Source organism: Bombina bombina, chromosome 7 (assembly GCF_027579735.1).
Source record: "Bombina bombina isolate aBomBom1 chromosome 7, aBomBom1.pri, whole genome shotgun sequence".
NCBI classification, from domain to species: Eukaryota; Metazoa; Chordata; class Amphibia; order Anura; family Bombinatoridae; genus Bombina; species Bombina bombina.
The window spans coordinates 406887751-406906320 of NC_069505.1; the positions used below are offsets into that span (position 1 = coordinate 406887751).

The following is an 18570-nucleotide window of genomic DNA, read 5'->3' on the forward strand; positions in this document are numbered from 1 at the left end:
CCTATATGTTGTTAGTATTTATTTTTGCTGTTTCATATAAGGTGAGAGTGACAATTCCTGGGGACTATGTTATTAATATAACCGTTATTACATTGTACAGAACTGTCAAATATATTGCTATTTTGCACATAAATTATATATATATATATATAAGTGTTGAATCTGTTTTGTCAGGTTTTTGATACTATGCAATTATGTTGTCTAATGTAGTCTGAGTAGTTCAAGAGATTTTGCTATATTTTCAGAGGCCGCACAATTACACTGTGTAAGGTCTAATTTAGTAGTGCAAAGTAAGGGATAACTTCTGGACAACACCTATAAATTAGCTTATTGTGTCATATAGAATATATAGAATTTAAATTATTTGGCTTACAAACTCACTTTACCTTAGACATGTGTATGGTGTGTTCTGATTGGTTATAAAGTGGTATTAATATAGATTATAGTCATTGTATTATTTAATTTAATCTTTGTTTATAGCCCTACCCCAAGAAAACATTCCAAATACATATGATTATCTTTATTTTATCAAACATTGTGTACATACATATATCAAATTCAAACTGTGAATAGGTTTTGCTGCAGACTTTTGGTTCAACCAAAACATCTACCATCTTATATAACTTTGTTTTTAAAATAATACATATAAACATGCAAAACAATGTTCATTCATATAAAAATAAAGGTTGCATAAAATAAGCAGGGTTTAAACTTCCTTTTACAGTAACTTCTATATAAATGTGATGGAAAAAACAAGGCTGTGCATTGTGGTGATATATTTTATTTTCAGCAGTTTATAGAAATTTGTCTTTCCCCCCCAAAGGCCTGCATAAAAAAAAATAAAGATTTCACGTGTACAAACAATCTTACAAGATTGCATCAAGGGTCATATAGAGCAGCGGTCGCCAACCAGTGGTCCATGGACCACTGGTGGTCCACGAGAAGATGTTGGTGGTCCTTGACACCATCAAGCAGGAATTCATCTCCTCTGATGGTGTCACCCCCGTTGCGCCGCAACTCCCTACAGTGCCTGGCTGGACATCAGTGAAAACCGACAGAGGAGAAGTTAAATTACAATATTCCTATGCACGTTGCATAGTACTGCGCAACTTGCATAGCTAGATTTTATTTTAACTCCTCCTGCCCGGGGCGCTGCTCAGAGAAAGATGTTTCCATTCTAAAGCCAGAAGAGGTTGGTATAGTCTTGGCTTGAAATAGTGGAATTAAAGTATATAAAAAAAAGAAAATCTCTTTGTATTAGTTTTCCTAATTCCTTCAAATGGACTTACATCACTGTTTGTCTTCCTCCCCTCCATCTTCTTTTTTTTAAAATTAATTATTAATTATTTTTCATTCCAATAATTTTCCCATGCACAAAGCCATTCCACCTGAATTCCAGTAATTGCCATCCAGCAGATCAGCCATATCCCTCTAGTATTATAGTAATTGTAAGTACCATTAGTCGCGGTTATCTCACATTCATATTGAGAGCTTTCTGATATAAACTTAATTTATTACAATGTCTATCCATGATCATAAGTAGTTTTGAATAATTCCTAACTGGGGAGGTAACTTGGAAGTCTTGTGATCCTTTTAAACATAATTATTTTTTCCCACTTTCTGTCTCTCTGTTTCCAGCTCAAAAGTTGGCACTCACCCTTCATCTGTCATTTGGAAGTATTCTTTCAGTTCTGTCATTCAGTTAGTTAATTCCAAAAAATAATTCTTAAAAATGTGTAAATATATACATAATGTAAACTTACCTATGGTTATACTAGTTATGTACAGCATGTGTGTGTGTGTGTGTGTGTGTGTAAAAAATCATGTTAGTGGTCCACAAGATAAAAAATTGTGAGTTTAGTGGTCCCCGAGGTCCAAAAGGTTGGAAACCCCTGATATAGACATTGTTACCTTACATATTTTCAGTTAGTCCAGTGCAAGGTGAGCGTAGTACAATTTTTACCTATGTTAAATTTGGATGAAATGATTTTGTGAAAGGAAAAAAAAAGTAAATATTGTTTTCCGCCATAAACAGAATACAAGGTTCTGATCGCTTCTTTAAGTACGTAGGCTTTTTAAATGTATTACTGTTAGTTCGCTAGGCAGGTTTTTGATAGAAAGCATCCAGTATACTTGCATTTTAAAATGGCATCTTTTATTTATCTCCAATTTCCATAGCGATAGCCTGTCTTCCATGTGCTTATCCCTGTACTGGAATAATAGTCGTGCACATCTGTCCATAAACAAGTAGGAAGAGATCATTTCACTAACTACACATGTGCGTGCACAGCACAAAATCCCGAAGAGACCATTTGATCTGTACTCAGGGATGTCAAAGCAGGGGCATCTTTGAGAACAGAAAAAATCTATATGTTATGGAATGTATTACATAAAATCATGTTTTAACACTTTAATGTCTGATGAGGGGACCTCGGTGGTCTGAAAGCTTGAAGTTATTTTCTGTATTTGTTACCAGTGTACATCACTTTTGTTATTATAATTTATTTTTTGCAAAAGATTGTTCCTTTCTTCGAATACACTGGCTTACTCTGCACTGCCCTTTTTTTCTGCATTTCATATCCCTTTTAAATAGCTTAACATTTTTGGGGTTATTAATGAAAACAGCAGTGACAACTCCAACAGTGATGAATTTGTAATCTCAAAAGTAGCCTGAAAGTGTCATTTTTAAGTAGAGAGAATTCTTTTAATTAATTCCGGGGTTTCTAGTTAGACCCCTGAAACTGCATTTATATTATTATTGTTGATTGCTGAATTTTCCAGTTTGTTGTTTCTTTTTGTTTTACTTTTTGTATATGATTAACATGTGCAAGCAATTGGGGGTTTGTATTGGCTATTTTAAAGTCTTCATCATTGTCTATAAAATGCAATTGCACACCTGCTAGCAAAGCTCACAGTACAGTGGTATATCAAGAAATTTACCTAAAAAGGGGACCCACATTCTTTTTTGGGTTTATGTCTAAACAATATAGTGGGTCGCTATCTCTTTATGGGTAGGAGGAACGAGAGTAGAAAGAGATGGTGCAAAAGGGGCATAAAAATATATGGGAGAAAGGTGCTGAGTTTACAGCTGGGGTAATTAGTAATGCAATTGAATAACAAAGAAAGTTTAACTGTTGTCAGTAGCCAAAATATCAGGACAATAATTTGATGTGTATATTGTGAGAAGTTTATATCACCTTTAACGCCATTAGATTATGTTTTAAAGAGACATGGAGGTCAGCAGTATGCCGGAACTGAACAGCCCCAGCTTACTATTGCATTTAGCCTTTTTTTGGTTAATTTTTTTGGTGCCCTGAGCACTTTATTTGCGCATATTTGTTTTTCCATTTCAGAGAGACTCATTATGTTGTTTGTCTAATTAGTGTAATGCGTTACAGACTGCAGTTCCTTCTAGGGATTCGGGAGTTCAATAAAATATAAAAGTTTAAATTCACCACCATCACAGTATTTTTGTTACAGGTATTATTATGTTTAGTGCTCAGCCTTGTTTTCAAGACACACAGTCGGAATGTGTATTTTTATGAGAGCGCTCATTTGATAACTTATTGTTAATCAACAGCTATATCACAGTGATTTAGTGACCTGTGTCCAGATAGGCCTGAAGTCCTGTCCAGCTGGAGTATCCTGGGTACGGATGTAGTATAATCAAGAAAACTTACTCCACCAAGTATGAAGAACATTTTTAATATGGCTGGGTCTTGCAAACTTTCTATATGCAGCTAAAGCATTACTTGTAACATAGCGCTTGGATCGCAACACTTTGCAAGACCCAAAACACTAAAGACATTTATATAAATGACTGATAATTTAATTGTGTGTGATGAAGTTGATTGGTGTCAGCATTGCAGTAAAGATAAGAGTAGGGTAAAGACGGTCTATTTAAAATACGACCCAGATGGTAAAACTTTCAGGCAGGTGAAACTGTTGGGGTATTTTCCCAGTATCACAGGATTTCCATCCATTCTAATCTCATCCATTTTGGTTCGCACATAACGGGTATCGTTAGCTCTACAAAAAGTGTCGTCCGTGATTGAAGTTATGTTGTTGTGCTAGAAGAAAATAAATGGTTTCTGTGTAAGTAAAATATTTGAGAAATAAAAAAAACAAACAATGTCTTTCATTTTACTGCTCTTTTATGGCGATACCCCTCAAAGTATTTTTTCGATCTCTGAATACATTCGAATGGCTTATATATTGATCAATTTTGTTCCCCTCTGGAATATAATTTATCCTTCTATAGTCACATTCCGTTCCAATGTCCATAGCATTAAAGGGACATTGTACACTAGATTTTTCTTTGCATAAATGTTTAGTACATAATCCACTAAAGTAAAAAATAAAGTTTCATGATTCAGATAAAGCAGCAATTTAAAAAAAAGAAACATTTCCAATAGTGATGTCGCAAATAGTTTGCCAGCGAATAGTTCCCGGTGAACATAGCATGTTCTCGTTCGCCGCGGCGGGCGAACATATGCGATGTTCGATCCTCCCCCTATTCTTTATCATTGAGTAAACTTTGACCCTCTACCTCACAGTCAGAAGACACATTACAGCCAATCAGCAGCAGACCCTCCCTCCCAGACCCTCCCACCTCCTGGACAGCATCCATTTTAGATTCATTTGGAAGCTGCATTCTTAGTGAGAGGAGGGACAGTGTAGCTGCTGCTGATTTAACAGGGAAATGTATAGCTAGGCTAGTGTATTCAGTGTCCACTACAGTCCTGAAGGACTCATCTGATCTCTGGTGTAATGACAGCACCCCAAAAAGACATTTTTAGGGCTAGAACATGTCTGCTTTTTTTTGTTTTTTTCCTGTGTAATCTAATTGCAGTTGCCTGCCTGCCAGCGTGTGTGTCAGGCTCACAGCGTATACTGTGCCCACTTGCCCAGTGCCACCACTCATATCTGGTGTAACAGTAGTGTACATTTAAAAAACAACAACACTTTTTTGACTGTGAAATAATAGCAGAGAGCTGCCAGTACCCAAGATGGCCGCCAATAAGGCAGATGGGGAGGGTTAGAGAGCTGTTTTGGGGGGAATCAGGGAGGTTGGTGGCTAAAGGGGGATGCTACACCACAGCATATGTAAATATGCGAAAAAATTTTTTTGACTTTCTGCCAGTACTTAAGATGGCGGGGACAATTGTGGGGTGGGGGAGGGAAGGGAGCTGTTTGGGAGGGATCAGGGGGTCTGATGTGTCAGGTGGGAGGCTGATCTCTACACTAAAGCTAAAATTAACCCTGCAAGCTCCCTACAAACTACCTAATTAACCCCTTCACTGCTAGCCATAATACACGTGTGATGCGCAGCAGCATTTAGCGGCCTTCTAATTACCAGAAAGCAACGCCAAAGTCATATATGTCTGCTATTTCTGAACAAAGGGGATCCCAGAGAAGCATTTACAACCATTTGTGCCATGATTGCACAAGCTGTTTGTAAATAATTTCAGTGAGAAACCTAAAATTGCGCAAAAAATTAAGTTTTTTTAAATTTGATCGCATTTGGCGGTAAAATGGTGGCATGAAATATACCAAAATGGGCCTAGATCAATACTTTGGGTTGTCTACTACACTACACTTAAGCTAAAATTAACTCTACAAGCTGCCTACATGCTCCCTAATTAACCCCTTCACTGCTGGGCATAAAACACGTGTGGTGCGCAGTGGCATTTAGCAGCCTTCTAATTACCAAAAAGCAACGCCAAAGCCATATAAGTCTGCTATAATGGCATGTCTGGCACACAGTGTTGGGGCAAGAGTCCATCTGACCACTGATACCTGGTCTGCAAAGCATGGTCAGGGCAGGTATATCACCTACACTGTGTACTGTGAAGCGGGCGTAACCCTTACACTACCTGATCGATACAACATCATACCTGATGTTTTAAAGCACGTTATTCCAAACAATTTAGGAATGTTAGGTGATTTTTGCCCTTTATGGATTAAAACCAGACTCTGCATCAACTATGTAATTTTCCATGGGAGTTTTGCCATGGATTCCCCTCCGGCATGCCACAGTCCAGGTGTTAGTCCCATTGAAACAACTTTTCCATCACTATTGTGATGAGTCCCTGTGGGTTTTAAAATTCGCCTGCCTATTGAAGTCTATGGCGGTTCGCCCGGTTTGCCCATTCGCAAACTTTTGCGGAACTTTGCGTTCGCCGTTCGCGAACCCAAATTTTTAGGTTTGCGACATCACTAATTTCCAATATCAAAATTTGCACATTATTTTATATGCACTCTTTATGAGGCTCCAGCTCCAACTGAACATATGCAAAAGTGCACAAAATATATGTATATGCATTTAGTGATTGGCTGATAACTGTCACATGATACAGGGGGTTGAAAAATTGGATTTACTTTGAAATTTGCCAGAAAATATTTTACTGCTCATTTCAAATTCAAAGTAAGTGCAATTGCATTTTCTTTTTTTGTGTTTTTGACAGTTATTACATTCTACTGTATGTAATGGTCCTTTTAAGTGTTTTTTTTTAAAAAAATGTAACCCTTTGCGGTCCTTTGTCGGAAAATATCCGACAAAGGGTTTTAGCGCATGCGCTCAAATGTCGGATATATTCTGACTTTGCCGCTTTTGAATTTCACAGCTAAATCGCGACATCTAGCGGTGACTTGCTATTTAGCTGTGTAATTCAAAAAAATTGCTGTGAAAATTAAATCAGACCCTCCGTGTTATATATGTATGTGTTTATATGTGTATATGTGTGTGTATGTATATATATATGTGTGTGTGTGTATATATATATATATATATATGTGTGTGTGTGTGTATATATATATATATATATATATATATGTATATATATATATATATATATATATATATATATATATATATATATATATAACATTTAAATGTATATATACACACACAAACGTGTATGTACAGTATATACATGTTTGTATGAACATACTAAAATATATGTGTGTATATGTGTATGTGTGTGTATATATATATATATATATATATATATTATTTTTTTAATGTATATATCATTTAAATGTATATATGGTTGGCCAGGAATTGTGGTCTTGCTTCTAGATTTCTCGAGCCCTGTGATAAAACACAATAAAAACAGTAGCTAGATATGACAAATCCTCAACAGTATTTCTTCCTCTGTTCAAAACTTCTTGCTATAAGAATGAGTATATTAAAAAACAAAAAGCAAAGCATAGTACCAGGGAGTTTAGGGGAGATTCACATACCTGAAGGTGGAGAATCCGTAGAGATTCAGGTAGATTTTGTGGCACGCTCTCCAACTCATTGTTAGCCAGGTAGAGGTATGCCAGGTTGGTTAGTTTCTATGGGAATACAATATAACATGTATAATTACGTTACATAAAGTATATACTTAAATACAGCAGATGTTTCTATCTTATTGCATAAAAAAAGTTTAGAGGTCTTGTTTTCTTAGGCGTCTAAACTTTTGTAAAACCAGGATGGTGAATAGCTCAGCAGGAAGATTAAAGTGAATGTAAACTTTCATGAATCAGTGCCTGGTTTTTAAAAATACTATTAAAACAGGGGCACTTTCATTAATGAAACTTTACATTGCAGCGTATTTCTCCAACATAGGTGTGTCCGGTCCACGGCGTCATCCTTACTTGTGGGATATTCTCTTCCCCAACAGGAAATGGCAAAGAGCCCAGCAAAGCTGGTCACATGATCCCTCCTAGGCTCCGCCTACCCCAGTCATTCTCTTTGCCGTTGTACAGGCAACATCTCCACGGAGATGGCTTAGAGTTTTTTAGTGTTTAACTGTAGTTTTTATTATTCAATCAAGAGTTTGTTATTTTGAAATAGTGCTGGTATGTACTATTTACTCAGAAACAGAAAAGAGATGAAGATTTCTGTTTGTATGAGGAAAATGATTTTAGCAACCGTCACTAAAATCCATGGCTGTTCCACACAGGACTGTTGAGAGCAATTAACTTCAGTTGGGGGAACAGTGAGCAGTCTCTTGCTGCTTGAGGTATGACACATTCTAACAAGACGATGTAATGCTGGAAGCTGTCATTTTCCCTCTGGGATCCGGTAAGCCATGTTTATTACGATTGTAAATAAGGGCTTCAAAAAGGGCTTATTAAGACTGTAGACTTTTTTTGGGCTAAATCGATTGATTATTAACACATATTTAGCCTTGAGGAATCATTTTATCTGGGTATTTTGATATAATAATATCGGCAGGCACTGTTTTAGACACCTTATTCTTTAGGGGCTTTCCCAAAGCATAGGCAGAGCCTCATTTTCGCGCCGGTGTTGCGCACTTGTTTTTGAGAGGCATGGCATGCAGTCGCATGTGAGAGGAGCTCTGATACTTAGAAAAGACTTTCTGAAGGCGTCATTTGGTATCGTATTCCCCTTGGGGCTTGGTTGGGTCTCAGCAAAGCAGATACCAGGGACTGTAAAGGGGTTAAAGTTCAAAACGGCTCCGGTTCCGTTATTTTAAGGGTTAAAGCTTCCAAATTTGGTGTGCAATACTTTTAAGGCTTTAAGACACTGTGGTGAAAATTTGGTAAATTTTGAACAATTCCTTCATGTTTTTTCGCATTTGCAGTAATAAAGTGTGTTCAGTTTAAAATTTAAAGTGACAGTAACGGTTTTATTTTAAAACGTTTTTTGTACTTGTTATCAAGTTTATGCCTGTTTAACATGTCTGAACTACCAGATAGACTGTGTTCTGAATGTGGGGAAGCCAGAATTCCTATTCATTTAAATAAATGTGATTTATGTGACAATGACAATGATGCCCAAGATGATTCCTCAAGTGAGGGGAGTAAGCATGGTACTGCATCATTCCCTCCTTCGTCTACACGAGTCTTGCCCACTCAGGAGGCCCCTAGTACATCTAGCGCGCCAATACTCCTTACTATGCAACAATTAACGGCTGTAATGGATAATTCTGTCAAAAACATTTTAGCCAAAATGAACACTTATCAACGTAAGCGCGACTGCTCTGTTTTAGATACTGAAGAGCATGACGACGCTGATATTAATATTTCTGAAGGGCCCCTAACTCAGTCTGATGGGGCCAGGGAGGTTTTGTCTGAGGGAGAAATTACTGATTCAGGGAACATTTCTCAACAAGCTGAACCTGATGTGATTGCATTTAAATTTAAGTTGGAACATCTCCGCATTCTGCTTAAGGAGGTATTATCCACTCTGGATGATTGCGACAAGTTGGTCATCCCAGAGAAACTATGTAAAATGGACAAGTTCCTAGAGGTGCCGGGGCTCCCAGAAGCTTTTCCTATACCCAAGCGGGTGGCGGACATTGTTAATAAAGAATGGGAAAGGCCCGGTATTCCTTTCGTCCCTCCCCCCATATTTAAAAAATTGTTTCCTATGGTCGACCCCAGAAAGGACTTATGGCAGACAGTCCCCAAGGTCGAGGGAGCGGTTTCCACTTTAAACAAACGCACCACTATACCCATAGAGGATAGTTGTGCTTTCAAAGATCCTATGGATAAAAAATTAGAAGGTTTGCTTAAAAAGATGTTTGTTCAGCAGGGTTACCTTCTACAACCAATTTCATGCATTGTCCCTGTCGCTACAGCCGCATGTTTCTGGTTCGATGAGCTGATAAAGGTGGTCGACAGTGATTCTCCTCCTTATGAGGAGATTAAGGACAGAATCAATGCTCTCAAATTGGCTAATTCTTTCTCCCTAGACGCCACTTTGCAATTGGCTAGGTTAGCGGCTAAGAATTCTGGGTTTGCTATTGTGGCGCGCAGAGCGCTTTGGTTGAAATCTTGGTCGGCTGATGCGTCTTCCAAGAACAAGCTACTTAACATTCCTTTCAAGGGGAAAACGCTGTTTGGCCCTGACTTGAAAGAGATTATCTCGGATATCACTGGGGGTAAGGGCCACGCCCTTCCTCAGGATCGGCCTTTCAAGGCAAAAAATAAACCTAATTTTCGTCCCTTTCGTAGAAACGGACCAGCCCAAAGTGCTACGTCCTCTAAGCAAGAGGGTAATACTTCTCAAGCCAAGCCAGCTTGGAGACCAATGCAAGGCTGGAACAAGGGAAAGCAGGCCAAGAAACCTGCCACTGCTACCAAGACAGCATGAAATGTTGGCCCCCGATCCGGGACCGGATCTGGTGGGGGGCAGACTCTCTCTCTTCGCTCAGGCTTGGGCAAGAGATGTTCTGGATCCTTGGGCGCTAGAAATAGTCTCCCAAGGTTATCTTCTGGAATTCAAGGGACTTCCCCCAAGGGGGAGGTTCCACAGGTCTCAGTTGTCTTCAGACCACATAAAAAGACAGGCATTCTTACATTGTGTAGAAGACCTGTTAAAAATGGGAGTGATTCATCCCGTTCCATTAAGAGAACAAGGGATGGGGTTCTACTCCAATCTGTTTATAGTTCCCAAACAAGAGGGAACGTTCAGACCAATCTTAGATCTCAAGATCTTAAACAAGTTTCTCAAGGTTCCATCGTTCAAGATGGAAACCATTCGAACTATTCTTCCTTCCATCCAGGAAGGTCAATTCATGACCACGGTGGATTTAAAGGATGCGTATCTACATATTCCTATCCACAAGGAACATCATCGGTTCCTGAGGTTCGCATTCCTGGACAAACATTACCAGTTCGTGGCGCTTCCTTTCGGATTAGCCACTGCTCCAAGGATTTTCACAAAGGTACTAGGGTCCCTTCTAGCTGTGCTAAGACCAAGGGGCATTGCTGTAGTACCTTACTTGGACGACATTCTGATTCAAGCGTCGTCCCTTCCTCAAGCAAAGGCTCACACGGACATTGTCCTGGCCTTTCTCAGATCTCACGGATGGAAAGTGAACGTGGAAAAGAGTTCTCTATCTCCGTCAACAAGGGTTCCCTTCTTGGGAACAATAATAGACTCCTTAGAAATTAGGATTTTTCTGACAGAGGCCAGAAAAACAAAACTTCTAGACTCTTGTCGGATACTCCATTCCGTTCCTCTTCCTTCCATAGCTCAGTGCATGGAAGTGATCGGGTTGATGGTAGCGGCAATGGACATAGTTCCTTTTGCACGCATTCATCTAAGACCATTACAACTGTGCATGCTCAGTCAGTGGAATGGGGACTATACAGACTTGTCTCCGAAGATACAAGTAAATCAGAGGACCAGAGACTCACTCCGTTGGTGGCTGTCCCTGGACAACCTGTCACGAGGGATGACATTCCGCAGACCAGAGTGGGTCATTGTCACGACCGACGCCAGTCTGATGGGCTGGGGCGCGGTCTGGGGATCCCTGAAAGCTCAGGGTCTTTGGTCTCGGGAAGAATCTCTTCTACCGATAAATATTCTGGAACTGAGAGCGATATTCAATGCTCTCAAGGCTTGGCCTCAGCTAGCGAGGGCCAAGTTCATACGGTTTCAATCAGACAACATGACAACTGTTGCGTACATCAACCATCAGGGGGGAACAAGGAGTTCCCTGGCGATGGAAGAAGTGACCAAAATCATTCTATGGGCGGAGTCTCACTCCTGCCACCTGTCTGCTATCCACATCCCAGGAGTGGAAAATTGGGAAGCGGATTTTCTGAGTCGTCAGACATTGCATCCGGGGGAGTGGGAACTCCATCCGGAAATCTTTGCCCAAGTCACTCAGCGGTGGGGCATTCCAGACATGGATCTGATGGCCTCTCGTCAGAACTTCAAAGTTCCTTGCTACGGGTCCAGATCCAGGGATCCCAAGGCGGCTCTAGTGGATGCACTAGTAGCACCTTGGACCTTCAAACTAGCTTATGTGTTCCCGCCGTTTCCTCTCATCCCCAGGCTGGTAGCCAGGATCAATCAGGAGAGGGCGTCGGTGATCTTGATAGCTCCTGCGTGGCCACGCAGGACTTGGTACGCAGATCTGGTGAATATGTCATCGGCTCCTCCTTGGAAGCTACCTTTGAGACGAGACCTTCTTGTTCAGGGTCCGTTCGAACATCCGAATCTGGTTTCACTCCAGCTGACTGCTTGGAGATTGAACGCTTGATCTTATCGAAGCGAGGATTCTCAGATTCTGTTATCGATACTCTTGTTCAGGCCAGAAAGCCTGTAACTAGAAAGATTTACCACAAAATTTGGAAAAAATATATCTGTTGGTGTGAATCTAAAGGATTCCCTTGGGACAAGGTTAAGATTCCTAGGATTCTATCCTTCCTTCAAGAAGGATTGGAAAAAGGATTATCTGCAAGTTCCCTGAAGGGACAGATTTCTGCCTTGTCTGTGTTACTTCACAAAAAGCTGGCCGCTGTGCCAGATGTTCAAGCCTTTGTTCAGGCTCTGGTTAGAATTAAGCCTGTTTACAAACCTTTGACTCCTCCTTGGAGTCTCAATTTAGTTCTTTCAGTTCTTCAGGGGGTTCCGTTTGAACCCTTGCATTCCGTTGATATTAAGTTATTATCTTGGAAAGTTTTGTTTTTAGTTGCAATTTCTTCTGCTAGAAGAGTTTCAGAATTATCTGCTCTGCAGTGTTCTCCTCCTTATCTGGTGTTCCATGCAGATAAGGTGGTTTTACGTACTAAACCTGGTTTTCTTCCAAAAGTTGTTTCTAACAAAAACATTAACCAGGAGATTATCGTACCTTCTCTGTGTCCGAAACCAGTTTCAAAGAAGGAACGTTTGTTGCACAATTTGGATGTTGTTCGCGCTCTAAAATTCTATTTAGATGCTACAAAGGATTTTAGACAAACATCTTCCTTGTTTGTTGTTTATTCTGGTAAAAGGAGAGGTCAAAAAGCAACTTCTACCTCTCTCTCTTTTTGGATTAAAAGCATCATCAGATTGGCTTACGAGACTGCCGGACGGCAGCCTCCCGAAAGAATCACGGCTCATTCCACTAGGGCTGTGGCTTCCACATGGGCCTTCAAGAACGAGGCTTCTGTTGATCAGATATGTAGGGCAGCGACTTGGTCTTCACTGCACACTTTTACCAAATTTTACAAGTTTGATACTTTTGCTTCTTCTGAGGCTATTTTTGGGAGAAAGGTTTTGCAAGCCGTGGTGCCTTCCATTTAGGTGACCTGATTTGCTCCCTCCCTTCATCCGTGTCCTAAAGCTTTGGTATTGGTTCCCACAAGTAAGGATGACGCCGTGGACCGGACACACCTATGTTGGAGAAAACAGAATTTATGTTTACCTGATAAATTACTTTCTCCAACGGTGTGTCCGGTCCACGGCCCGCCCTGGTTTTTTTAATCAGGTCTGATAATTTATTTTCTTTAACTACAGTCACCACGGTACCATATGGTTTCTCCTATGCAAATATTCCTCCTTAACGTCGGTCGAATGACTGGGGTAGGCGGAGCCTAGGAGGGATCATGTGACCAGCTTTGCTGGGCTCTTTGCCATTTCCTGTTGGGGAAGAGAATATCCCACAAGTAAGGATGACGCCGTGGACCGGACACACCGTTGGAGAAAGTAATTTATCAGGTAAACATAAATTCTGTTTTTTTAAATACCTTTTTCTTTAGAAAAGCCGGATCGGTGATCCCCGCCCGCAGCTCCTCTGTACTTACGTAAGCAATGACGAAAGCGGCTTCCTCCAATCGTGGCATGCACCCCAGAGCGTCCATCTCATGAGGCCACGCCGTGATTGGAGGAAGCCGGTTTCGTCATTGCGGTGCCAAGTACAGCATGAGAAGCGGGCGGGGGATCGCCGATCCAGCTTTGCAGCAAAAAAAGGTATTTGTAAAAAAAAAGCTGCAATGTAAAGTTTCATGAATGAAAGTGCCCCTGTTTTTAATAGTATTTTTTTTAAAAACGGGCACTTTATTCATAAAAGTTTGCATTCACTTTAATGTTTCAAGTTGATTCTTGTGAATTTTATGTTTGATTTTGGGTACACTTCATTAATATTAGAGTTTGCTTCATTATTGTAGAAACATGACTTTTTGAGATTTGTTTTTAAATGTCCCATACCTTTGTATATTAGAAAGGGACTGATTTATAGCATTACATCTCCCTTTCAGAATAACAGATGTTTTTTTTTTTTCTCATCTGCTCGTTTACTACACTTGTACATCTGTAATGCAGCAATTCCAAAACATATTTAGCTCTGGAACTGTTTTTAGGCTCTAAATGTATTGATGGAATCCTAGAACTCTAGGACAGTTTCCAAAGAAACCATAACTCCTCGTCAACTCTCTGAAACTCTTTGCAAGGTCGTAACTGAAGCGCAAGTCTTCCAGACCCACTCAGGCTTTACCCAACTCCCTAAAACTGATACCCAAGGGATTATACAAATACAGCCTCAGCCTTATTGCTCCCTACAATTAATTTTGCGCATAAACAACCTTTTTTTTTATGGTGATTATATTGTGGACCCCCATTATTCACTGAACACTGTTTGGGAAAGATTTTACCATCATTTGTTTAATCTTAAATCGATTATTAATCATCTGATGGTGAGTTGGTAATTCACTATATTCATGTCTAAACAATAGATAACATTTTCAAAATTTTGTTAAAATAAATATGCGTTGTATCCTGGATGATATTGCAAATCTGCCATCAAATATTTTTACCTTGAAAGCGTTGGCTTTTATCCCTTTACTTTTAATTAAGTTATAGTTTGCATTGAATGAAGTAAGTTTTGTAGGTAAAGCTGGAATCTTTCGCAGTTTGTTTTCAGCCAAGGAAAGTTGATCTAATAAAAGTAGTTTATCAAATGCTTTTTCTTCAATTTCGTCTATCTCATTGCCAGTCAGATCAATTCTTCTCAATGTAGCTGTGGATATAAACACAAGGAATAAATCACTTTTATACTGTAATAACAGATGTGCGTATTTATTGTATAACACATAAAATCACATGTTCTAATACTATTTGTAACCACGGCAAGTTAGTAAAATCTAGTCTCACAGTATTTTTCACCAAATGTGCTATATCCCACTGGTGTGCCCTGATCAAGTAGGCCCAGGTTAAAGGCATTTATAGCTCTACTCAGTTGGCGCTTCTTCATTATTATTAAAGGGAAATTAAAGTTTCATGATTCAGACAGAGCAAACAAGCATAAAATATTCTTCATTTTCTCGGTATCTGTTGTTGAAGAACATAGTATCCTCAGAAGCATGCACGTCTTTTAAGCACTATATGGCAGGAGTGCTTGCAACAGTGTTTTGAAATCTCAGACACTTGGAAATGTATTTGGTTACTTGATGGAATTCGACAGAAGCTTTTGTCTGTAAAGAAGCTACTACAAAGAAACTGTTGTAAAAGTGTGCACAGTCTTACGTGCACACTTTCTGAGACACCAGCTCCTACTGAGCATGCAAAAGAGTTCACAGCAAGTTTGTGATTTGCAGATGACTGTCACATGACACAAGGGATAGAGATAGGGAAGGAAACTTGTGAGAAAAAAAATCTACTGTTCATCTGAAATTGAAAATGTTATTGCATTGTCTTTTTATTGAGTATATGTTGATTATGCAATTTTACTTTATGTGATGTGCACCCAGAGGCAGAACTTGTTTTCACTTTCTGTGATGAGATTTTTTTTTATTGACAAATGTCTGCAGATCTTTTCTCCAACATTGGTGTGTCCGGTCAGATCTTTTTGAAATTAAATTAAATTTTAAATTAGGCAGTTACACTGAGCACCAGCTCAGTTGCAATGTGTTGATGCAATGTAAATTTTTCAAGTTGTATTATATATTGCAGCAGTAGCAATGCAAATTAACAATGGCTAAGCTTTTGAAATATCTCTTGAATAAATTTGTTTCCTTTGCTCTTGGTCTCACATCATATAATGATAAGGTAAAAATGCAGTAATAAAAAGATTCATTGTTTACAAGAAGGTCTTACATACAGGAGTCACAGCTTTGCAGGCTGGGTGGGGCAGGATTAAAAATATCCCTGAGAGAGTCATCAATCAGTGCACTGCCACTGCTCTGTATTTGACTGTTCTCGCCAAACAGCACTCTGGCTGCACTGTGTTAATGAAAATGTACATGGTGCAGCCAGAGCACAGCGCTGTTTGAAGAGAACAGCTTGATTTGGAGCAGTGCTGCAAAGCGAAAATGCTAACAGTTTCTGCATGTGTTCTGTTCTTTCTACAGACCTGCTGCGTTTTCTGGGATAACATCTCAGATCACAGCATGTTCTGCCTTGGGGATGTGCATAAGTAGTTTATAATATGTGAGCTACTGAATAGTGACAGTTTGTCCTGGGGCAGTGTTTGGACTAGGCAGTTCCTTACACTAGAAGGAGGAACATTTAGGGAGGAGCGCAGGCCTAGATTTAGGAATGTGAAAAATGCAGGACAGTTTAGATTTCTAGATATGTTTTGGATTTGTTTGTCACTGAGAAATGTGTCTTGTCACATAAAACATTAACCTCGCTGTTAAACTTAAAGGCACAGTTAAAAAAAAAAAAAAATTCATTCCAGTAAATAGAGGTAGAAAAAACATCTATCATAGTGTGTTTTTGTAATAAGCCTCTCATAGCATTGGATTTCCTTAAATAGAATTTAGCCCATTACACTGTATAATTTTGCATTTGTGTGTGCAGTCTTGTTTGAACAGTGCAGCTACCTTGTAGTATTATTATTATTGCTTTGTATAGTGCCACAGAGTTCTGTAGCATATAGCTAACCATAAAATATGTCAGCGTTGCTTCAGTCATCAGGGTCCCCTATATAAACAGCATAAGTGCATCTTATTCCTTTTAATTTACGCTGTTAAAGGGATACTAAACCCACTTTCTTTCCTATGACATGGAGAGTCCAGAACGTCATTCCAATTACTAGTGGGATATTCAACTCCTGGCCAGCAGGAGGAGACAAAGGGCACCCCAACAAAGCTGTTAAGTGCAACTTCCCTTACCCATAATCCCCAGTCATTCTCTTTGCCTTTGTCAATGGAGGATGTGTGAAGTTTGGTGTCTGAAGAAATCAAGATTTAATCCTTTAATGGGTACTTTTCCCTGCAAGCAAGGATTGGAGCTATGCTGTGTCCATGCCAATCACTTTAGTAAGAGTAATGGTTGCTTTTAGCAGTTGGAATTTGGTGAGGTAGTCTTTACTTTAACTCCAAAAATGTATGCTAACCCGCTATAGAAAACCAGAGTTGGTTACTCTGTTTTTTTTCCTGTATCTTCAGGTCCTTGTCAGCGACCTGATGAGGCTTACAGACCTGAAGCTGCCGTGACTGCTCAACAGCAGAAGATCCTGGAGGGTAAGTCTTTTTTTATTAGACATTATTTCAAGGAAGATAGACTGGGACTATCAGGGACAAGATTGGACCTGCTACCCTCAGAAGGTATTTAAACTTTAATATACTGTTTGTGTGTATATATATATATATATATATATATCCAGTGTGGGATATGTAGCGGCTGAGCAGATATCTGGCTTTATGCCTGTAAGAGGGATTTTGCCGCTTCCATTGCCGGGTCTGCACTGAAGCTTTGTGGTCAGCTTTTATTCCCCTTTTCTGTCCCTCCTAGGTCTGTTGTTTTGGATATTTAACGTGTCTTATTAATTTGGGGCACAATATGTATGTATTTTTCCTTCTCTTGTTTTTAGAGGGTTTTGTATTTTCATTTGGCTTATTACTGCGCAGACAATGACTTTTAGTATGACAGTTAAAGTGCCTGTCTTGTTCCCCTACGGTGTTGGTGCCGGTATAATCCGCTGACATAGGGAGGAGAGTTTGTTCATAGAGTATCTTCCCTCGCATCCATATGTTATCAAGTAACTTCACACATGTACCACAGCTCAAATCGGTCACTCTTAGTTTCCTGCCCGATTTTATTTGGGTGATTGTGTTAGTGCCCTTATATTGTGTATGATAAAGGATGTGAGAAGGGAGCATTCTACTTTTATTTCTGTAACTAAGTGGCCTAAGGGATACTGCCCTGCCTAACATGCTGAGGCTTAGAGTTCCAGTACAGATATTTCCCGAACACTACATAATATATCTTATCATCATGACAGATTTTTACAGTTGAGCGCTGGTCTTTTTTAATATGGCGCCCTTCTTTGTTTAATGTGTGGCGCAGTCAGTTTGAAATAGGCATTGCCTATTCTCTTATCTCCGTTGTTAAAAGGGACGATCGCTACTGTGCGCTCTTGGCCTAAATGATGTGAGGCTTTCTAGCGGCATTCCACAGAAACTTCAACAGTCGTTTCTTCTCTAATAGCGCATCTTTTGCCTAGAGGCAATCGAAAATATGGCAGTGGTAAAAGAAAAATCAGGTGAAGCCCTGATTATCTGATATAAATGTTTATATTATTTGCAGGTGTTTATCTACTATGTCATCTAGAGCTATTATGTACGTCTGCCTGGTGTGTGGGACAATGTTGTCTTTCAGTACAGGAATGCTGGTGGTGATTTACTATTTCTTTATAGTTGGTGAGGGCTATGGTTCTGAGTCAGCTTATCTAGCTGAGACTCCAAGTACAGAACCTATTTTTATTAAATAGGCACATTTTTCTGCATTTTTAAAGTTTATGGTTTTTAAATCTTTATATTTATTTCCCTAAGTAAGCTTTCTCAACCATTTTCTAACTGGCCATATGATCAGTATCTTCTTATGTTTGGAAGTTGTTG

General features: G+C 39.4%; 1 protein-coding gene across 1 annotated transcript in view; it reads right to left on the reverse strand.

Annotated features, from left to right (window-relative positions):
* Positions 1-505: 505 nt before the first annotated feature.
* The window catches only part of OGN (osteoglycin), a 51822-nt gene continuing 33757 nt past the window's right edge, over positions 506-18570 (reverse strand). Inside the window, exons 5-7 of the mRNA XM_053721189.1 lie at positions 14545-14747; positions 7246-7341; positions 506-4070 (exon numbers count right to left, since the gene is read on the reverse strand). Coding sequence (XP_053577164.1) covers positions 3897-4070; positions 7246-7341; positions 14545-14747 — 473 coding nt within the window. The 3' untranslated portion in view covers positions 506-3896. The remainder of the gene's footprint in view (positions 4071-7245; positions 7342-14544; positions 14748-18570) is intronic.